The sequence below is a fragment of the Callithrix jacchus genome, chromosome 19 (assembly GCF_049354715.1).
Source record: "Callithrix jacchus isolate 240 chromosome 19, calJac240_pri, whole genome shotgun sequence".
In the NCBI taxonomy this organism is placed as follows: Eukaryota; Metazoa; Chordata; class Mammalia; order Primates; family Cebidae; genus Callithrix; species Callithrix jacchus.
In genome coordinates, this window is record NC_133520.1 from 11700566 (window position 1) to 11724427 (window position 23862).

Consider the following 23862-nt stretch of genomic DNA (forward strand, 5'->3'; position numbering starts at 1 on the left):
GGGCAGGCACTGAGGTCTGAGAATCACTGAACTTGGGAGGCTGAGGTGGTAGTGAGCAGCGCCACTGCACTCCAACCTGAGCGACAGTGAGTCTCAGTTGAAAATAAGAAAAAAGAAAAAAAAAGCAAGGATTTAATGCAATCCTCCTAGCCGTTAAAAAACATATATACTTGAAAGTACTTGGTACTTATTGCATTGTGTATTTCGGTACTAAAGGGAAAAAAGCTAGATACTGATGTCTGTCTGTTCAGTTTAATACGTTGAGACATACTGACACCAAGTAAAGCGGGGAGGGTAATTTGGATCTAGAAAAGGAAGTTCACACAGGGCTGGGTTTCCCCACCCCCGTCCTTCTCTCTGCCATTGGGATGCTCCTCCAGTGACACCACAGACCTGCTTTATTTCTGTGCAGCTGACGCCCTGTCCAGGCTGATATTTTTCTAACTGACAGTGAGTGTTCTTGCCAAATGCCAGGGCCCACAGTCACGTCTGTTTTTCTCTCCTCTGCAGCTTGTCCGAGGCTGCTTAGGAACACATTTTATCCAGGGGGCAGCTTTAACGAGGCCTAATTCTCTGAATAGCCTCTGTTTGTAATTGCATACAAGGAAGAGACAAGTTCCTATTGTCTTGTCTTTAATATTATTGCGTTTGACACTGCCTGCTTCAGTCCTTGTCAGCCCGTGTCAAAAGTCAAGTTTTCAGGCAAGGTGGTTCTTAGCAGGGTTTTTGCTTCTGTTTTTTTGGTTTGAGTTTATTGGGTTGTTGTTTTGTTTCTACTTTTTTCCCTCGGATAAGATGTCCAGCTTCCTGCCACCACCCCATTTAAAGGATACCTTGTAGCAAACGATGGGGATAAACCAAGTGAAGTCTGTTTAAAAAGCAGAATAAAGCAGAAAGACTTCTTTTTGAGTTCCGCTTTTCTAATGTTTAGTAGGAAAATGTTTCAGAAGTAATACACAGGAAACCATGTTTCAAAATCCTGAGTGACGGATCTGTAACAAAACAGCATTATTTCTTTATCCTTTCCACCTCAGGACAGGTTGGTTTTGATTTGCCTCCCTTCTTTTCCTCGCCATCCCATTCTAGCTGAAACAAATATACTTGTCTAAGTGACTGGTGTTTTTCCGACACATCTAACAAAAGGACCTTAAAATTGTTCTTTAATAACCTTAGGTCTGTCCCTAGGAGGTTGCATTGTCAAGCTGAAAACACCACAGAAAAAAGAAAAGGAAGATGCCAACTATCACCTTGAGTAGTATTCCAAGCTTTCTGCTTTGCAAAGACAAATGACCCATTTAGACTGAAGAAACAAGGCTGCCTTTGAGATTTCATTGATTTTAAATTAAAAAATAACTGCTATGGTTTACATTAAGAGTGACAACTAAATAACAGAGTAGACCTTATTTAGTGTCATTTGTAGCAACGCCCCTGCACCTGTCTGAAGGAAGGGGGGGCATGGGGCAAGCCTAAATGGGGTAATCTTACTGATCAATAATCCAGATCTCTCAGTGCTCTGTAGCAGATAGTCAATCCTTGATAGAATTACTGAAATATACAGCTAGCTGTTTTTCTTAGGGCTTGGGTCTCCGGGTTCAATGCTGCTGAGTTTATTAACTTTATTCTCCTTGAACATTTTTCTTTTCCTTTATGTAGCTGTGTTGGGGGTGGGGGAAGGGAGTTGAATGAAAATGTTATATTCCATTTGCTCTGTGAAGATAACTGAAATGTTTGGTCCAGCAGATGAAAAAAAAAAAGGTTTAGAAGAGGGAGTTCATTGTTCCTCAGGTTTTTCACTGTCTTTATAAATAGGCCTACCTAATACATTTTAAGAAGTATGGGCTGGGCGCGGTGGCTCACGCCTGTAATCCCAGCACTTTGGCACTTTGGGAGGCCGAGGTGGGTGGATCACGAGGTCAAGAGATCGAGACCATCCTGGTCAACATGGTGAAACCCTGTCTCTACTAAAAATACAAAAATAGTTGGGCATGGTGGCGCGTGTCTGTAATCCCAGCTACTCAGGAGGCTGAGGCAGGAGAATTGCCGGAACCCAGGAGGCGGAGATTGCGGTGAGCCGTGATCGCGCCATTGCACTCCAGCCTGGGTAACAAGAGCAAAACTCCGCCTCAGAAAAAAAAAAAAAAAAAGTATGAAAGAATAGTTATAAAGGCAGTATTGACTTGGGACAGTTATTTTTAAGCAATTAGAATACTCCAATTATACATAATTAGTGCAAGAACAAAATAAGTAGAAATCGATGATATTAATAGTCACAGTGAGCATCTCATATCACACACTCATGTATTTCTTCTGATTATTTCTAAAAATGTGTTTCTTAAGCAATGTGCCCTGGCTAATAATTGTTTTAACTTAGTTTGAGATTAAATGTATCTGAGATCAGTGAAAGCAGCCTTAGTTCTTTTTAAGTTTTTATCGATATATAATATTTGTACATCCAGGAAGTTTCGTTAGGCAGTAACTTGCATCATTCTTTAGTTTTCAGTCCCGAGATGAGGAAGTGTGTGTCTGAACGATGGCAAACCTAGTTGGTCTCCTCTCTCTTCAGTCTCAGCCCTGTCCAACTTGAGCTTCCACCAGCACCCATGCATCTGGTCTACTTCCTCCCTTTTTATAAAACCTTTAATGGGTCCATATCCCTTGTTAAGCCCAAACATTTTCATGGGGCAAAGGTGGCATATATAGCCCCATGATCCAGCTCTGTGCTCTTCTCCATTCATGTTATATGGTCCCTTCTGCAAACGCTGTTCTGCAGACATCCTGACCTACTCATAACTGAACAGAGCAAACTCTTTATCACTCAGGAATTTGGTGCAGCAGCAAGTATAGAAAACCTGACCTGCAGTGGCTTAAACTGTAAGAATGTTTATTATGTTTTAACAGAGGATCCGAAGTAGCTAGTTCATAAGTTGGTTTTCACAGCTTGATTACAGAAGAACCACACTGCAGAATTTAGATTCCCACTTTATTCCGTTTTCAGAATGGTACCTTCCCCTCCTCCTCAGCTGTTTCTGATATCTGAGCCTGTCTTGTATATGCTCTGCAGAAGGTAAACTTTACTCCAGTCTTTTGCCAAGTAGAGATTTCAATAGGGATAAGAACTGTGAAAGAATACTTTTTTACGAAAAGGTAATATTATGACTCACATAGGGATATAAAATGGGTTACGTGTTAAAGATTTGATTTAACTCCTTAGCTCATGAGGGAACTGGGCAGATGTTAGAACCGGTTGAAAGGAGAAGTCAAAGAAGCACAAGGGTATATGGAGTAAAGGAATATTGAAATGAATGTTCAAATGGACACAAAACTAGCTTTTCCACAGACAGGAGGGGTGTCCTTCCACAGGACAGAATTTATGTGCACTTCTGTAGTCAGGAAGTATTTCCCATTGCTCTCAGTTAGCTACAGCATAGAGTAGTAAAATAGCTTTCACAGAATTAGCATTTAGCGACTGGAAGAGTATACTCCTGAAAGCATAGATTTCTCTATGGAAGCACACATTTTATTCTACCAAGGGAAAAAAATGTATATTTGATGCAGCATGTTTAGGATGGTTGTAAGGACTAAGTAATACATTCGTTAATAAAGTTGGTTATGCCTGCCGCCACTACCACTGTCTCTAATTATTTTGTATACACATTTGTATGTTTTCTTTCTCTACTCAGACTTTAAATTCTTCCAATAATAATCATGGGAAGTTCATTTCCTTTGTATCTTCCATCTCCTCTTCCCCACCTCCCCGTCTTCACCACCACCAGAGTCTTATGCTAATTCCATAGTAGATACTGATATATGTTTGCTTTTAAAATTTGTGCAAAAAGAATATGTCTTCTCTGTGACATCATTCTACTTTTTTAAAATGTGTATATAATCTTAAAAAGTAGACACAGTCATAACTATTCATTTTTCTTGGCATCATAAGCCAAGACCATACCTCAAAATCCAATAAAAATGTTACAGCCATGCATGTTCACAAACATTTTGAGAGCAAAGCAGAGCTAAGTTAGTCATTAACAGAACGAATTTTTGAAAGGTTTTTTTGAAATATCTTAATCATTATAGTTATCTTATAGCAGAAACCGTATGTGTTCAATAAAAAGAGAAGAGAAAACCAGACAAATGCCCACTTCCTGTTAAGAGATGTTGATAAGGTTTTGTGGTATATTTGTTTTGGCTGCAAGTGGCCCTCGGATTATCAAGATCATTAATTATGACTGTACTTTGTGCTTTATAAATAAAACCTATATTTGAAATAACTTTATTCTCTAGCACTAATTTTTCATTATATTTAAATATAAATCTTGAATTTTGAATTTTACCTGAATTAATTTTAATTTTTCCCTTTTTCTTTCTAATAATCTGTTTATTTTCAAGTTAGTTTCTTTAAAGCCTCAAGATACTATCAGAGATCTCTCTGTATTACTAAAAGAACATGTGCTATCATAAACATGCTTCATTTATTTCTGCTTCATGTTCCCCAGGCCCTATCCCAACCCTACATCAAGGATTATGATGCAGGAAATGAACAAAGAATCTTTCCATAGCTTGAAAACTTTGAAGACTTTAAACCCTTCCTTTTCTTTGTATTAGTCTTGATTTCTAATTGGTCCATTTCTTATTTTTTTATGTAGCATTTCATGTAGGAGACCAAGATTAGACAGAAGAATCTAATTGTATAATAGCTGCTTCCAAAAATAGCAGAAGGGTCCACTTCTCAGTTCTTATGTATCATGTTTTTACAAATATAATCCAGTATCATGTTATACTGTCGAGTAGCAGTAGAAGAGCATTAACACATTAAAATTATGTTTACTCACTCAGCTAATAAATAATTAACCAAAGAATTCTAATCATATGAATTATAAGGGAAGCATCATTATTTCTTTCTGTTTAAAATGTTTCAAGAGAATTCACTGCTGCATAATATCCTAAAAGAAATTGATTATACTTTTCCTGTAATAAATGTTGGTCTGACAGTAAAGCATTAGTAACCAATTGATAACCTAGCAACAATATTGTGATCTCTTTAGATAATTAATCTTAGCTATTTTCCTGTCAGAAGCAACAGTGCCTGATTTTATGTTGAGCCAGAAAGATTGCCAGTTTTGAAAATTAAAAAGCATTCCTTTTATATTATTCTTTCCAGTAACAATTTATGATGGCGCATTTAGCTGCTGAATGCTTGTCAACAAACGTAATTATGTTTCGATATAAACAAGATTGGTGATTTTACTATGCGCTCCATCTTTGCTGAGAATGTTTTGATTTAGGTTCAGATTATACAAGCTGTGTATTTATGTCTTTTTTTCTTCTTTGTTAATAGTTTTTTCTGATAATTACTCGTAGGCAAACAAGCATGCATTTAGGATCCTTATGCACGGGAGACATCAAACGGAGAAGAAAAGCCGCACCTTTGCCTGGACCTCCCACCGCAGGTAAAACAAACGCAGGTTAGAGTGGAACACAGATGTGGATTTCATCAATCCTGAAGAATAAAATGTAGATACTTCTTAATCACTTGCAGTGAAGAAGAACCACAGTTGCAAGAAACTATTAAAACAACTCATTGGCATTTGGTATCAGGATGTATTGCGTGTTCCATGTATAGATTTCCAGGTAACCGATCATTAAAGTATTTTTACATTCCTGCCCAACTGCAAGGTTTTGTGTAAGGTATTAAAAGCACACAAAAATTTCAAAGGCCCTATCTTTGGTCTCTATAAATTTACATTCCTGTGGGGAAAATAAGGCATAAATAGGTGAAATGACAAATAACCGTAGAAGAGATTAATAGTAATAAATTCAAAAAGCATAGCTGCAGCCCCAAAATACAAGACACCATGTTGCAGGAGATGGAAACCTGACTTATCGAATGTGGCAGACTGGTTTCGAATCCCAGCTCTGTAGCAGTCCTTTCTTTCTTTTTTCTTGTTGTTGCTATTGTTGTTGTTGAGATAGTCTCTCTCTGCCGCCCAGGCTGGAGTTCAGTGGCGTGATCTCGGCTCATTGCAACATCCGCCTCCCGGGTTCAGCCTCAGCCTCAGCTTCAGCCTCCCAAGTAGCTGGAATTACAGGCACTCGCCACCACACCCTAATTTTTGTATATTTAGTAGAGATGGGGTTTCACTATGTTGCCAAAGCTGTTCTCAAACTCCTGACTTCAGGTGATCCGCCCGCCTCAGCCTCCCAAAGTGCTGGGATTACAGGTGTGAGCCACCACACCTGGCCTCCTCTTTCCTTCTTTAGACAACATTAGTATTAGATTTAGAAAGCTCTCATTTCCACCTCAGAAAATCATGTCATTCTAACAATATGCCATGCTAATCATGAGTGTGATGTTGAGAAAACCACAAGTGCTGAACAGAGGGACATCGCTATAAACCAGAGAGGACAGGAAGCCTCACTTACTGAAAGGGCAAAGACTCACCCTGTAGTGAAGGTAGTGAATAAAATTAGTATGTATTGAAAATCTCATGCAAGAGTAGTGGTAAGGGAGGCACAGATAAAAGTCAGTGACAGGAGGAACCCAAGTGGGCATTAGAATGTAGACGCCCACATAGGAATAAACGAAGTTAGCCATAATGGATTTGTGATGCAGTAAGCTCTATGAGAAAATGATTTTCAATGTAAATACAAAGAATAATAGCCTGGGCCTATTGCCTGGCGTCTTTAACCATTCAGATTTTGAAATTTTCTCTTAGCTTCATTTGGGCAGAGGTTTTAATATTATAGCCTATGAAAATAAGATTTGTATCAACAGGAGAACAAGCAGGAAAAAGAAAAGTATATATAAATATATGCATGATTTTTGGGGGGTGGGTTTGCTGGTGAGTTTAAAAGAAAAAAAATATGAGAAGTTTACATTCTGTATTTAGGGAACGTATTCTATAGTTAAGCACTGGAAAATTGAAGAATAACTTAAAATCGGAGCACTTCTAATGCAGTCTTTTCATCTAAGGGGCCACATTATAAAGTTATGCATTTAGATGTATACCTGATCATCTTCTGGCTGTACTGAATTTCAAGATTTGGAAACACCTGTGTGTAGAGTGCATTTGTATTTGTGTAGAATAATATTTGCCACTTATTGGGTACCTACTGTATAGCAGAAACTTTATTATTTTCTCTTTATAACAATTGTGTGAGGGAGATGGTGTTATCACTTTAAAGATCATAAAATTAAGAGGCAAAGAAGTGTTAGGTTAGCTACTAAGACGACAGAATTATCGAACAGAAGGGAAGGTTCAAGCCTAGGTCTGCATAACTCCTAAATCTATGCTCGCTCTGTAACAATGTACTGACAGCCTCTTTGTAAGAATATATATATTCTTTATATACATATTACATAAATATATAAAGATTGTCCTATTGCACATGCTGACATAAACGCACTACTATATGCCTTAAATTTTGTAGAAGATTTATCTAGCTATTACTATGTAGAAATGCAGAATATTCATGAAATACTTCTAATATATCTCTTCATGTAGGAACATGTAGCCACATTTTGGATGAAAAACGTGTCATCAGTCCTGCAATTCAGATCTTTCATAAGGCAGGTATAGGATTCTTTAACATCCCCATTCCAGTTGAATGGTCCCTGAATTTTCTTATCTTTCAGTGATTCAAGCATTAGTGGCAGAAGCAGTACAAGAACAATCTTAGGAATGCTGCTAAAGCCCCTTCGTGGCAGCAATAAGGAAAAGAAAATACTGGGGTCACGTCCCAACACTCCGAACATATGTGAAGTGAAAAGGAAAATGCATAATGGTTGAGGAGCAGATAATATAATTATTTCTGCAAGGTGATTTTGACGTTACAACTCAGTAACATCAGAGGAAATCATTTATATGGCGTATGGCCACAAACATTAAACTTTAGCCTAAAATGATTTTTTTTTTCCATAAGCTTACAGCACCTGTTCCAGATTTTATATTTCACAATTGTGATTCTCTTAAGATTCAGGATTTTGGTACTACTACATTTTTACTTTGAAGATAAAATTCGTAGAAATTTAATGCACCCTTTACTCAAAAAGTAGTAGAGCAGAATTACATCACTCATTTTCAATGCATTTTTAAAATCTACGCATAACTGTTTCTCTCAAAGAGGAAGAGATTGAGGTTAAAGTCCTCAGTTTTAAATAGAATATTTTTTAATACTAATGAATCAATTCTAAGGTGAAGATTATTATCCAAATTCAAGTAAGAAATGTTTTTGCATAAATACACTTTGATAATGAGGGTATGAATCCTAGATCATCTTGTCTCTGAAAATTACAATTTTCAAATTCTTAAAGAGTCAGTCACATAATAAAGAGTCAGGTACATTTGTAAACTTCTGAATTTGAGCTCAGGACAATATTCTTGCCCTTTTATAGGCCCTTTCAGAATTCCTGAAAAACACATTGAATTGAGATATATTTTCACAGTTTCTTTTGCCTTTGGTCAGCATTAATTCTAAACAAGAAAAAGTGCAGAAGATAACTCTGTTTTATTTGAAATAGGGAGTAAGAGGTAAAAGACTGACAGCTTGAATATTGTTTGATAACCCTCTGATTTATATGTGAAATATCATGCAGTCAAACAGCAAGTTTGGAAAGGATTTACCAAAAAATTCTCAGAAAACTATAATTAGGCACTTTAAATCCAAAACTGGGTTTGTATAACAATTTATGACCAAAGATAAATTGTATTCATAATAAATAACACTTTTAATAAAAGACTTAAAGCTCCCTATGAAATTAATAACCCAGAATTGATTATGTTTACCTGCTAGTGTATTGAGAATTTTTCTCACCCTCTTTTAGCAATAGCTTTGAAGCCTAATTTCAGTCACTTTAGAAAGCTCTGGACTAAGAGCAGTGTTATCATTTGAGCATGTATTAATTGTGACAGGGACACCAAATTTATTCCAGTGCTTTACCTTATTTACTGCTCTTTCACCTTTGTATTTTGTATTGACAAAATAAAATGAATATTGATAAAGTTAGATATTGATTTTTTTAATGTATAGCTTGTTCTCTGCCTCGTTCAAAGTCACATACCGAAAGATAGTGGATGTCTCGGTAGCAAAGGGTGTAGATTTGCTATTATAAAATTGAGAACTGTCGGAGCAAGAAGGTTTGCCAGCAGAATGCATTTTATAGTTTGAAAAATGTCATCTGTAAAGGTGAAGAAAAGCAGTGAACAAAATAAGAGGAATATTATTAACGCTTTTTAAAACGGCAGTTAGCAGTATCGGTTGTGGTCTGTGTTTTTGGTAGGCAGAAGGTATAGCTTATTGAGAATTCAATAGTACAAAGATTTAAGTACATTTATTGAGAGATTGTGGCTACTGTATTTTTTAAAAATTTTCTGCACTGTACAGTATAAAATTCAATGTTATCCACAGTTAATATTGCCTGTTACTATTTTGCTTTCTGTTGAAATAATATTATAGTGAAATATTTATTATAAGGAGTACGCCTTTTTTCATTTTAAGTTATGCAAATGAAATGCCTTTTGAAGTTTAATGTCTTGATATACATATTGTTCCAGGGTAGTTTTTTTATTTTTTTAAATGAACATGTGAGTTCTTAGCAAGAGGTTGCATTACAGCTTTTTGTGACTATTCAACTTTTTCCTCCGCATCCTACTGATATGTCCATAGGAAAATAATCTTCATGAATATTTAAGGCAATGAAGGCAGGTTGTAAATAATAATAATGGGTGAAGACTTTTTAAAGGCTCCTTTGTAATTTAAAGTCATACCAAACATAATAAAAAGGTATTCGATTTTAGTTGTCCAAATTTGTCTTATCAATAATTATATTTTTATTTCCTGAGACCCCTGGGTTCATATAGCTGCTGTAGATTATCATAGCTCTTTCAGGATTTTAAAAGAGGCAGACTTTTCCAAGGGGCTTGTTATTAATTTTGAAACCAGACTCTATCTGAATGAATAGTAAGCCTAGGATATATGCAATCCTTCACCTCTTGACACATACACCACCAAGCCACTTTTCAGTTATGTGTTTAGTAGAATCTTAATAAACAGTTTTCCATTATCATTCAGTACAGGATGGACAGAGGAAGCACACATGTTAGATAGAAAAGAATTGCTGTTTTCTGATAAAAGACCAAATAATGAGAAAACACTTAAACTACAGAGCACCTAAAAATGCTGAATCAAATTTGAAGCCATCTTCTTAGACAGCTAGCTGAGACTACAGGAAAGAGAGGGAAATGTTCAGGACCAAAATGGCCCTAAGCAGCTCCCACACTCACTCACACCATTGCCAAGCTCAAAAAGCTAAGGCATGTTTGTTAGTTTCCCAGTGGACAGGGGGTCAAGCCTGGGAACCGAGCATACATCTCCTGATCAGATCAAAACCTCTAAAAGCTCCATCCTCAGAAATGGGCAGACTGGAAACAAAACCCATCCACAGGCACGGTAGAAGATAAAGAATCTTGTTTCTGCTTGGGCTCCAAATAGAAAATGCTCTGAAGATTTGTAACCAAGAAGCTACCCTCACATGAGTTTCTAGTTTAAAATTACCCTAAGCCAAAAATTAACATAAAACTGGTTTTTGAAGCACATTCAAAGCCACTCTAAAGGTGTAGGCCTTCAACCCAAGCCTCAAAGAAGCCCCACAAATAAAAGCCTACCAATGACGATCCCATAAACCAAAACTAAAAAGGTAGTTAGAAAAACAAATTCAAAAAGGAAAGGAAATAACTGTAGACAAAGAAACGACAAATGTGGTCAAGAATCAAGTAAAAATTTTGGATTATTTTATTATGAAAATATCTCAAAAACTATGCAAATCACTGAATGGGTTAAATGACAGATACAGCTGAAAAGACACTGAACTTTAGGAGAGATCAGAAGAGTGGGCTCTATGCTACATAAAAGCAGCACAGAGAGATAAAATGATGAAAATTATAAAAGAAGTGGAAGGACTTAAGGGCAATGAAGTTCAACCTATGTCTAATAGAATTTACAGACAGAAGGGCAGGATGGTGCAATATTCAGGAAAATAAGAATTTTTAGAATGGAAGGAAAACATCAGTTTTCATATTCAACAAATACAAGTCTATATCAAGAAATACTAAATATAAAAAAGTCACATTGTAATAAAACTTCAGAATACTAAAGACAAGGAGAATAACTTAAGAGCAGCCAAGAAGAAAAAGTATAACCTATGTAGGAATGAAATTATACTGGTAGCAAACTTAGAAACAGCAGTACAATTGCGAACTTAAGAGAGAATATTTCCAAAGTGCTAAGACAAAATAACCAAATCAACCTGAGTTACATATGCAGCTAAATTATTACCCAAGACTGAGGGTGAAATAAAGTCATTTCTGAGAAAGAGTGACCATTACTAATTTGATACCTCTTGTAGAAGAAAACAGAATCCATTAAAAAAGAATGTAATTCAGGAAGTAATGATGAGCAAAGAAACTGCCGAGAATGTACTAAAAGCTAAGTTAACATTGACTGCATAAAAGTAGTAATGATGATGACAGTGACCATGTAGATGATTAATTTGGATGTGTAAAAGTAAGATGGAACTAACACTCTGGACAATAATATTTAAAATGTGAGGAAATAAGTCAGCTGTGCATGTTTACTTTTAAAGATCATTACTTAAAAGGATAGAAATATTGTACATAGTTTCAAGATAATATAAGCAAGCAATAAATGCCAGAGAAGAGGAAATAAAAATTCATAGAAAAAGCAAGGTTAATAGCATTAAATAATATAGTAAAAATAAATCTAGGTTTATTAGTAATCACAATAAATGCAAATAGAGAAAATATGTAGGTTAAATTTAAGGATTATAATGCATAACAGAAGAAAACTCATTATATGCTTTTTCCATAAATACAAACAAATACAAGGTTTAATTTAAGTATTAGCCAAAGAAAGCTAGAGTAATTAGATTTGTAACAAACAAAATGAATCTTGAGGTATTTCAGGAGTTAGAATACACTCTTTAGTCAGATTTGCTATGCTTCTTCGGATTTGTACTTTTTCCAAGAGTTAGAAATTTGTGAATAGAATAAAACCTTAGTCAGTTGGGGAAATGTGGCAAAACAAATGATATAGTAGAAAATGTTTCATGTTTTTGTTTTTGTTTTTATTATACTTTAAGTTCTGGGATACATGTGCAGAATGTGCAGGTTTGTTACATAGGTATACATGTGCCATGGTGGTTTGCTGTACCCATCAACCTGTCATCTACATTAGGTATTTCTCCTAATGCTATCCCTTCCCTAGGCCCCCAACCCCTGAGAGGCTCCAGTGCGTGATGTTCCCCTCCCTGTGTCGATGTGTTCTCATTGTTCAACTCACCTTTATGAGTGGGAACATGTGGTGTTAGGTTTTCTTTTCCTATGTTAGTTTGCTGAGAATGGTTTCCAGCTTCATCCATGTTCCTCCAAAGGACATGAACTTACCCTTTTTTATGGCTGCATAGTATTTTATGGTATATATGTGCTACATTTTCTTTATCCAGTCTACCATTGATGGGCATTTGGGTTGGCTCCAAGTCTTTGCTATTGTGAACAATGCTGCAATAAACATACGTGTGTATGTGTCTTTATAGTAGAATGATTTCTAATCCTTTGGCAGTATACCCAGTAATGGGATTCCTGGGTCAAATGGTATTTCTGGTTCTAGATCCTTAAGGAATCGTCACACTGTCTTCCACAATGGTTGAACTAATTCACACTCCCACCAACAATGTAAAAGTGTTCCTATTTCTCCACGTCCTCTCCAGCATCTGTTGTTTCCTGACTTTTTAATGATTGCCACTCTAACTGGCATGAGATGGAATCTCATTGTGGTTTTGATTTGTATTTCTCTGCTGACCAGTGATGATAAGCTTTTTCTCTTATATTTGTTGGCCACAAAAATGTCTTATTTTGAGAAGTGTCTGTTCATATCCTTCACCCACTTTTTGATGGGATTCTTTTTTTTTTTCTTGTAAGTTTGTTTAAGTTCTTTGTAGATTCTGGATATTAGCCCTTTGTCAGAGGGATAGATTGCAAAATGTTTAATGTAGGTTGCCTGTTCACTCTAATGATAGTTTCTTTTGCTGTGCAGAAGCTCTTTAGTTTACTTAGATCCCAGTTGTCAATTATGGCTTTTGTTGCCATTGCTTTTGGTGTTTTAGTCATGAAGCCTCTGCCCATGACTATGTCCTGAATGGTATTGCCTAGGATTTCTTCTAGGGTTGTTGTGGTTTTAGGTCTTACGTTTAAATCTTTAATCCATCTTGAGTTACTTTTTGTATAAGGTGTAAGGAAAGGGTCCAGTTTCAGTTTTCTGCATATGGCTAGCCGGTTTTCCCAACACCATTTATTAAATAGGGAATCCTTTCCCCATTGCTTGTTTTGTCAGGTTTGCCAAAAATCAGATGGTTGTAGATGTGTGGCATTACTTCTGAGGCCTCTGTTCTGTTCCATTGGTCTATATATCTGTTTTGGTACCAGGACCATGCTCTTTTAGTTACTGTTACTTTGTAGTATAGTTTGAGGTCGGGTAGTATGATGCCTCTAGCTTTGTTCTTTTTGCTTAGGATTGACTTGGCTATATGGGCTGCTTTTTGGTTCCATATGAAAATTAATAAGTAGTCTTTTCTAATTCTGTGAAGAAAGTCAATGGTAGCTTGATTGGGGTAGCATTGAGTGTATAAATTACCTTGGCCAGTAATTTCATAATATTGATTCTTCCCATCCATGAGCCTGGAATGTTTTTCCATTTCTTTGTTTCATCTCTTATGAAACAAAGGTTTGTATTTCTCCTTGAAGAGGTCCTTCACGTCCTTTGCTAATATATTCTTAGGTATTTTATCCTCTTTGGAGCAGTTGTGAATGGGAGTTTGCTTATGATTTGGTTCTTGTCTATTATTGGTTTGCAGGAATGCTTGTGATATTTGCACTTTGATTTTGTATCCTGAGACTTAGCTGAAGTTGTTCATCAGCTAAAGAAGATTTTTGGGCTGAGATGATGGGGTTTTCTCAATATATAATCATCTCACCTGCAAACAGAGACAATTTGACTTCCTCTTTTCCTATTGGAATACCCTATATTTCTTACTCTTGTGTGATTTCCCTGGTCAGAATTTCCAATACTGATACTGTGTTGAATACAAGTGGTGAGAGAGGGCATCCTTGTCTTGTGCCAGTTTTCAAAGGAAATGCTTCCAGCTTTTGCCCATTAAGTATGGTATTGGCTGTGGTTTTGTCATAAATAGCTCTTATTATTTTGAGATATGTTCCATCAATACCTAGTTTATTGAAAGTTTTTACATGAAGGGGTTTTGAATTTTATTGAAGGCCTTTTCTGTATCTATTGAGATCATCATGTGATTTTTGTGATGTGATGGATTATGTTTATTGATTTGCATATGTTGAACCAGCCTTGCATCCTAGGGGTAAAGCTGACTTGATCATGGTGGATAGGCTTTTTGATGTGCTGCTGGATTCAGTTTGCCAGTATTTTATTGAGGATTTTCACATAGATGTTCATTGGGGATGTTGTTCTGAAATTTTCTTTTTCTATTGTGTCTTTCACAGGTTTTGATATCAGGATGATGCTGGCCTTATAAAATGATTTGGAGAAGAATTCCACTTTTTCTATTGTTTGAAATAGTTTCAGAAGGAATGGTACCAGCTCTTCTTTGTACCTCTGGTAGAATTTGGATGTGAATTTGTCTGGTCTTTTGCTTTTTTTGGTTGGTAGGCTGTTAATTGCTGCTTCAATTTCTGAACTTGTTATTGGTCTATTCAGTCAGTCAACTTCTTCCTGGTTTAGTCTTGGGAGGGTGTATATGTCCAGAAATTTATCCATCTCATCTAGATTTTCAAGTTTATTTACATAGAAGTGTTTATAGTATTCTCTGATAGTTATTGGTATTTCTATGGGATCAGTGGTGATATCTCCTTTATCTTTTTTTATTGCATTTATATGATTCTTTTTTCTTTTCTTTATTAGTCTGGCTAGCAGTCTATTTTGTTACTCTTTTCCAAAAAATCAGCTCCTGGACTTGCTGATTTTTTTGAAGTATTTTTTGTATCTCTATCTCCTTCAGTTCTTCTCTGATCATAGTTATTTCTTGTCCTCTGCTAGCTTTTGAATTTGTTTGCTTTTGCTTCTCTAGTTCTTTTAATTGTGATTTAGGGTGTTGATTTTAGATCTTTCCCACTTTCTCCTTTGGGCATTTAGTGCTATAAATTTTCCTCTACACAGTGATTTAGCTGTGTCCCAGAGATTCTGGTATGTTGTGTCTTTGTTCTCATTAGTTTCAAAGGACTTATTTATTTCTGTTAATTTTGTTATTTACCCAGTAGTCATTCAGGAACAGGTTGTTCAGATTCTACATAGTTGTACAGTTTTGAGTTAATTTCTTAATCCTGAGTTCTAATTTGATTGCACTGTGGTCTGAGAGACTACTATGATTTCCATTTTTTGCATTTGCCAAGGAGTGTTTTACTTCCAGTTATGTGATCAATTTTAGAATAAGTGTGATGTGAGGCTGAGAAGAATGTATGTTTGTTGAATTGGGGTAGAGAGTTCTATAGATGTCTATAGGTCTGCTTGGTCCAGAGCTGAGTTCAGGCCCTGAATATCCTTGTTAATTTTCTGTCTCATTGATCTGTCTAATATTGATAGTGGGGTATTAAAGTCTCTCACTATTATTGTGTGGGATTCTAAGTCTTTTTGTAGGTCTCTAAGAACTAGCTTTATGAATCTGAGTCCTCTTGTATTGTGTGCATATATGTTTAGAATAGTTAGCTCTTGTTGCGTTGATCCCTTTACCATTATGTTGTTTAAAGTCTTGTTTTATCAGAGACTAGGATTGCGTCCCCTACTTTTCTTTTCTTTCTTTCCATTTGCTTGGTAAATATTCCTATTTCCCTTTATTTTGAGCTTATGTTTGTCTTTGCACATCAGATGGGTCTCCTGAATACAGCACACTGATGGGTCTTGACTCTACCCAATTTGCCAGTCTGTGTTTGTTAACTGGGGCATTTAGCTCATTTAAATTTAAGGTTAATATTGTTATATGTGAATCTGATCCTGTCATCCTGATGCTAGCTGGTTATTTTGCCCATTACTTCATGCAGTTTTTTCAGAGTGTTGATGGTCTTTATAATTTTGTATGTTTTTGCAGTAGCTGGTATCTGTTTTTCCTTTTCATATTTAGATCTTCCTTCAGGAGCTCTGGTAAGGCATGCCTGGTGGTGACAAGATCTCTCAGCATTTGCTTGTCTTTAAAGGATTTTATTTCTCCTTCACTTACGATGCTTTGTTTGGCTGGATATGAAATTCTGGGTTGAAAATTCTTTTCTTTAAGAGTGTTGAATATTGGCCCCCACTCTCTTCTGGCTTTTAGGGTTTCTGCAGAGAGAACCGCTGTTAGTCTGCTGGGCTTCCCTTTGTGGGTAACCCGACCTTCCTCTCTGGCTACCCTTAACATTTTTTCCTTCATTTCAGCTTTAGTGAATCTGATGATTATGTGTCTTGGAGTTGCACTTCTCAAGGAGCATCTTTGTGGTGTTCTCTGTATTTCCTGAATTTGAATGTTGGCCTGTCTTGCTAGGTTGGGGAAGTTCTCCTGGGTAATATTCTGAAGAGTGTTTCCCACCTTGGTTCCATTTTCCCCATAACTTTCAGGTACACCAATCAAATGTAGGTTTGTTCTTTTCAGATAGCCCCATATTTTTTGGAGGCTTTGTTTATTTTCATTCTTTTTTCTCTAATCTTGTCTTCACACTTTATTTCATTTAGTTGATCTTCAATCTCTGATATCCTTTCTTCCACTTGATCGATTTGGCTATTGATACTTGTGTATGCCTCACAAAGTTCTCTTGCTGTGTTTTTCAGCTCCATCAGGTCATTTATTTTCTTCTCTAAACTGATTATTCTAGTTAGGAATTCTTCTAACTGTTTTCAAGGTTTTTAACCTCCTTGTATTGGGTTAGAACATGCTCCTTTAGCTTAGAGGAGTTTGCTATTACCCTCCTTCTGAAGCTCTCTTCTGTCAATTGGTCAAACTCATTCTCCATCCAGTTTTATTCCCTTGCTGGAGAGGAGTTGAGATCCTTTGGAGAAGAAGAGGCATTCTGGGTTTTGGAATTTTCAGCCTTTTTACACTGCTTTTTCATCTTCATTAATTTATCTACCTTTGGTCTTTGATGTTGGTGACCTTCAGATGAGGTTTCTGTGTGGACATTCTTTTTGTTGATGTTCGTGCTAGTCCTTTCTGTTTGTTAGTTTTCTTTTAACAGGCCCCTCTGCTGTAGGTCTGCTGGAGTTTGATGTAGGTCCACGTTAGACCCAGTTTTCCTGGGTATCACCAGCAGAGGCTGCAGAACAGCAAAGATTACAGCCTGTTCCTTCCTGTGGAAGCTATATCCCAGAGGAACACCTGCCAGACGCCAGTCAAAACTCTCCTGTATGAGGTGTCTGTCAACCCCTGCTGGGAGGTATCTCCCAGTCAGGAGGCATGGGACTCAGATACCTACTTGAGGAGGCAGTCTGTGTCTTAGCAGAGTGCAAGTGCTGTTCTGGGAGATCCACTGCTCTCTTCAGAGGTGGCAGGCAGGAACATTTACGTCTGCTGTAGCTGCACCCACAGCCACCCCTTTCCCCAGGTGCTCTGTCCAGGGAGTTGGGAGTTTGATCTATAAACCCCTGACTAGAGCTGCTGCCTTTCTTTCAGAGATACCCTGCCCAGAGAGGAGGAATCTAGAGAGGCAGTCTGGCTACAGCAGCTTTGCCAAGCTGTGGTGGGCTCCACCCAGCTCTAAATTCCCAGCTGCTTTGTTTATACTGTGAGAGGAAAATTGCCGACTCAAGCCTTAGTAATGGCAGACACTCTTCCCGCCACCAAACTGGAGCATCCCAGGTGGACTTCAGACTGCTGTGCTGGCAGCAATAATTCCAAGCCAGTGGATCTTAGCTTGCTGAGCTCTGTGGGGATGGGGTCCATTGAGCTAGGCCATTTGGCTCACTGGCCTCAGCCTTTTTGTCAATGGAGTGAATGGTTCTGTCTTGCTGGTGTTCCAGGCGCCACTGGAATATGAAAAAATACTCCTGCAGCTAGCTCAGTGTCTGCCCAAATGGCCACCCAGTTTTTTGCTTAAAACCCAGGACCTTTGTGGCGTGGGTACCCAAAGGAATCACTTGGCCTTTGGGTTGTGAAGACCATGGAAAAGTGTAGTATCTGGGCCAGAGCGCACCATTCCTCACCGCACAGTCTCTCACAGCTTTCCTTAGCTAGGGGAGGGAGCTCCCAGACCCCTTGTGCTTCCTGGGTGAGGCAATGCCCCACCCTGCTTCGGCTCACCCTCCATGGGCTGCACCCACTGTCTAACCAGTCTCAAGGAGATGAACCAACCAGGTACCTCAGTTGGAAATGCAGAAATCAACCACCTTCTGCGTTGATATTGCTGGGAGCTGCAGACCGGTGTTTTTCCTATTTGGCCATCTTGCCCGCAACTCCACATGCATCAGAAAATGTTGATGATATAATATTGCAAGTTCTAAGTTCAGTCAGCAGAAAGGGTAACATTTGGGATCAAATGTCCTAAGTTCAAGTTCTAACTGGGGTACTTTTTAGCTAATTGATTTCGGACAGATGAATTACCTGTCCAAACATCAGTTTCATCTATAAAATGGGGCCAATAATACTCACCTTTCAGGTTGATAAGATCAGAAGAAATTATGGATATGGAAGCATTCATAATCTCTAAGGGCTGCGGACATCACTATATTCTACATTATTTAAATGTGCCTGTGTTATATTGTCCATACACAAATTGTGATATATTTGTGAAATAGCGTCCATACACAAACTGAGAGAACCTAATATTGCAGTTCACATATTGCTCCATGAATTTTTTTAATGGTTTGTACAACATCTCTGGTAAAAATTCTTATAGGGAAGCAGTTCAGGTAAAGAAAGGCGTGTAGGCTTTTGGAGTAAACTCAACCAAAGTCTGAATCCTAGCTTACTCACTGTGTGGTCAAGGTTAAGTTACCTCAACTCTCTGAGGACCATAAACATTTTCTTCTTGAATGAAGTGTAGAAATAATGAATGTCAGACACCTAACAAATATACCACATGCTTTGTGTAGGTATGCTTTAGAGAAGGCAGACCAAAAATGGTCCTCATGATATTGTAGCAGATAAACGTTCCTGTCTTCCTTCAGGGCCAAAACAGCTTTATATTTGCACATTTTCTAAAATTTTTTGAAAATGCATACTGTCTGATACATGAGCATTTCCACAAGAAATATATTTCAGTTTAACTAAAAACATATGTTAATAAGAACACTTCCTCCTCCAAACATGTCAATAACAGATCATGTCTTTTATTCTCTACAAAGGTTTTATCACTTAAGGAGGAAAAAAAACTGGTTTTTACATTAAATTTCTGTTATTTAAATAAGTCAGTGTATCATATATTTACATACTTAACTATTTAAACTGATTTTAGTTAACAAAAGTGTCATGAAGTATGTCTGCCATATTGCGGATCAAATAAAGACTAGTCTGAATTAGTGAAGCTTTTCTAAAGAAATGAAAGAATTAAAACGTTGGACAAAGAGTAGTAACACCTACCACTTTCTCTCACCTTAAACTCTGCTTAATGCTGTTCCTTGAGTTCATAGCAATAATCAAAAAATCCATGTCCCTAAATTAGTTACTGAGAACAGAGGACAGTATTATAACTCTCCATTGTTATAACATTGCTAATAAGAATAGCCCAGCCTCTCAGTTGGCTAGTCAAGTAATGGCAAAAAGAGCATGGGAAGAAAGAGTGATCACAAACTAATAAATGCCTTGTGAATACAGGGTAGGGACTGAGGCGGAGTGCACTGGCTGTTCTATGGGAAGCAGCATGTGTCACCTCCCCTTCCATTGGCTGTTTATCCAACATCAATACAACACTTTAGGAGCCAAATTACTAAACAAGCTGCCAATTAGGCTTGCAGTCAGCTGGATAGATTAGTGGCTAAGAGAGGCCGATACAAGATTTTCATCTCTTGAGCCAATTATGCAAGTGAATTACCCTCCACGGTACTCTTTGGAAGATTTGAGGGGAAAGGACCGACTCAGCTGTAATGGATATGAGAGATCCAGCAGACAGGGGGTTGGGAGCGGAAGCAGGCAGAAAGGTTAGCAGGCAATGTATTGCTAAAGCTGCCAGAGCAGGAGAGCCTTCTAGGAAAGGTCTTAAAGGATTTAACAGTGCCAGGAGTGAAAGAAAGGGAAATTATGGTCGTGGTGTATACTGCGCTGAGACTGAGTTGTTCCTATCCCGAGCCTTAATCTCATAAAGGAGGGATGAGACGCCCACAGTAGATTTCACTCTAGAATAATTTTCCATGAATAAAGAAGTATCTGTTACTTTTTTTGTTTTTTAGGTTGTGTTTCTATGAGGAAAGATTTAGCATTTGAAGAATTAGATGTTCTTTTTTCTTCCGAGTACAAGATAATGCTTTCTTTTGTGTGATGTTGTTTTATTTATGAAGAAGAGAAATGAAATCATCATTTAAAAAAATGAGAACGAGTTCTTTTCCATCATATAAAAGCAAAAGCATAAGAGTATAGTGATCACGCCGGGCTGCTCTGCTTGAAATATCAACATTTCAAAATTATAATAGTGAATCAGTTATCATTTGCTATTCACTTTAGGACTGAAAATTCACCATAATTTAGCAATTTTTGTAGAACTATTTTAATTGGCCTTAGTCTTTTCTTAAATATTAAACAAATTTTAATCCTGAACTTTTGCAAGCTGTCCTGTCAAAAATGTGAGTAAACAGATGTATAGCCCAGAGCAGCATTAGATCTCTGATCTGACTTAGCTTAGAGTAGAATTAAATTAATTCATGACAATAACTGAAAAATCAGGGCTATGAGATGACATGCTAGGGCGCTGCTTTCCCTAGCACACCTGACCAGCAGCTGTCCAGAAAAAGCTGTATACCTTGGAGGTCTGTGGTCTGTCCTGGTTACCACCATTTCATGACTTTAAAATAAAAAATTAATGGCTTTTTTGTTATATTAAACATTTTTGACAAAAGATTTTTGTTTTGTGCATGCATATGTGTGTATGTGTGACTAAGAGATCCATTTTTCCCTGTCACACTCACATACACTCACACATATATGTATAATCTCAGTATATGCATTTTGCCATTCTCAAGAGGTAAATAATGCTAGTCAAGAATTTTTCTTTGACATTAGATGTTGCCACTCAAGAGACAAGTAGTTGAAGGTGCTTTCTGTTACATGGCTAAGGTACTTGTTTCAATAATTTATGAATCCATTTGAGAAATCCAAAGCCAATTAATCATTGGCTAGTTCTTACTCCCTGTAAGGAATTTAGCAAATGGCAATGATATGGTCTATTCTTGGCCTTGAAATGCACTGAAGATTGAGAATACCAAAATGTTTAATAAAGGGCTTTGAAAATCAATTGATGATTACTCCATAGTGAATAAGAGGGTTGTAGGTATTAAAACTCATGTCTAGCATTTTGTGACTTTCCTTGTTCTACAAGTAAGAATCACAGAGAATGACTCACTTGCTTTGCCCCACAAAGTGAGACACAAATTACCAGATAAGATATACTGTTGGTTCAATGCTGACATTACTTTTATTATAATTTTATTTTTTGCTGCTAAATACATATTCCAAAGAATACACTTAAAAACTTATATGTACAGTTTGGATGTGGTGGCTCACACCGGTAATCCCAGCACTTGGGGAGGTTGAGGTAGGTGGATCACTTGGGGTCAGGAGTTCAAGACCAGCCTGGCCAACACAGTGAAACGCCATCTAAAAAATGCAAAATATGGTGAAACCCCTACTAAAAAATACAAAAATTAGCCAGGTTCAGTGATGGCACACACCTGTAACCACAGCTACTCGAGAGGCTGAGGCATAAGAATCACTTGAGCCTGGGAGGCGGAGAAGGTTGCAGTGAGCCAAGGTTGCACCATTGCACTACAACCTGGGCAACAGAGTGAGACTCTGTCTCAAAAAAAAAAAAAAGTATATGAGTAGTTTAAAGAACATTCTAGTAGATTGGCCATTTGGGTAACCACCACTCAGAGAACACTACTGTACTCCGGAGTCCTCTCGTTAATATTTTTGTTGTTCTTATTGATGTTTGAGATCCAAGGATCCTTCTCTGCTGGTACCGCCATTCTGAACATAGTCTCAGAGAAACATTAGGACAGAGAGTTCTAACTCCTTTTTGGTAGTCGGGGAGAAGGTACTATAATAATCCTGAGTCAGGGAAGAAGAAAACTAATGACAATGGAAAAGGAGTAGCAGGGTTGGGCGTGGTGGCTCACGCCTGTAATCCCAGCACTTTGGGAGGCCAAGGCGGGTGGATCACTAGGTCAAGAGATCGAGCCCATCCTGGTCAACATGGTGAAACCCCATCTCTACTAAAAATACAAAACTTAGCTGGGCATGGTGGCACAACCTGTAGTCCCAGCTACTCGGGAGGCTGAGGTAGGAGAATTGCTTGAACCCAGGAGGCGGAGGTTGTGGTGAGCCGAGATCGCACCATTGCACTCCAGCCTGGGTAATAAGAGTGAAACTCCATCTCAAAGAAAGATAAAAAATAAGAAAAGGAGTCGGGGGGGGGTGAGGCGTAGGTTGGTGCTAAAGAGACTCACAACCCTTTGAGAGTAATGAGTGGTTATGTCAACAGCTGCTCGTTTCAACCTCTGTCTAGGAAGACACAGTCCACATTTCAGAGCAGAAATATGCTAGAGCCAGGACTCAGCTGCTATACCACAGGCATTCTGCAGAATTCGCAAAGTGTAGTATCTTTATCCCTAGAAGTCTATGGAGGGAATGGTGTCAGACACTGAATCCCCGTAAATTTGAACCCTGGTGTAAGGGCTGGGCTGAATATGTTCTTACTAAGACAAAGCCTTTTTTTAAGATAACTTCCCTCTTTTTTTTTTCCTAACAGACTCCAATATTTGTTTGTTAATCACTTTATTCTTCTAAAAGGGGACTAGCCATGAGAAATGCTCTGATAATTAAGATTTCTGGATGCTTGTATGTAGTTGGCTCCAGATTTGGTACCTTCCCTTTTCATACACCATAATCTAATACCTGCTGCGAGAGGAGGAACAGAAATGAACCAAGGAAAGAACCAAGCTGTACCACACCTGGGGCATACAGACCGAAGCCAAGGCCAAGCCTGCAATTAAAGGAAATAACTCAAGTTCTTGCGTTCTTTGTTTGGTAATTTCTCCATCCTTGGACTTCAGCCATCTAGTACTTCTGAGTTTTTCCCTAGACCAAACATAGGGTATATATGCTCAACTTTTTCTATAAGGGCCTACAAAAAAAATTAAATTAGAAGCCTAGTTGTGAAAATGTCATCAAAGAAAAAAATGCTTAAAATAGATGTATTTCTCGATTGTCTGCTAAGAAAATACAGTAAGCAACATCGATATCTAAATTTCATGTTAAGCACTAGTCAATCTTCTTTTTCACATAAGAAATGAAGGTAGGCAGGAAGAAAAGGGAAGGAAGAGGGGAGGGAAACAGGAAGAAATATATCTATCCCTGGAAGCCTATGGAGGGACTTGTGCTCTTTGTCCTTGTAAATTTATATAATATATTTTATGATATATTTATCTTTAATATTATTTTCCTCTATTTTCTTTCTACTAGCCTAATTAGAAAGTCATTTAAACATGGCCATGGAAGGAAAAGGAGAAAGGGAACTAAAGGATGCATGTGTTTCAGACTGAATAATAAATACCAAACAGGGAGATTACAGGAATGTAAATTCCTAGGAATTC

At 37.5% G+C, this 23862-nt stretch overlaps 1 protein-coding gene across 5 annotated transcripts in view; it reads left to right on the forward strand.

Annotated features, from left to right (window-relative positions):
• The window catches only part of GPATCH2 (G-patch domain containing 2), a 207294-nt gene that overhangs the window by 178125 nt on the left and 5307 nt on the right, over positions 1–23862 (forward strand). For all 5 annotated transcript variants that reach the window (XM_078356550.1, XM_035280883.3, XM_035280886.3 and 2 more), the window contains one exon: positions 5362–5450. In XM_078356550.1, the coding sequence (XP_078212676.1) occupies positions 5362–5450 (89 nt within the window). The remainder of the gene's footprint in view (positions 1–5361; positions 5451–23862) is intronic.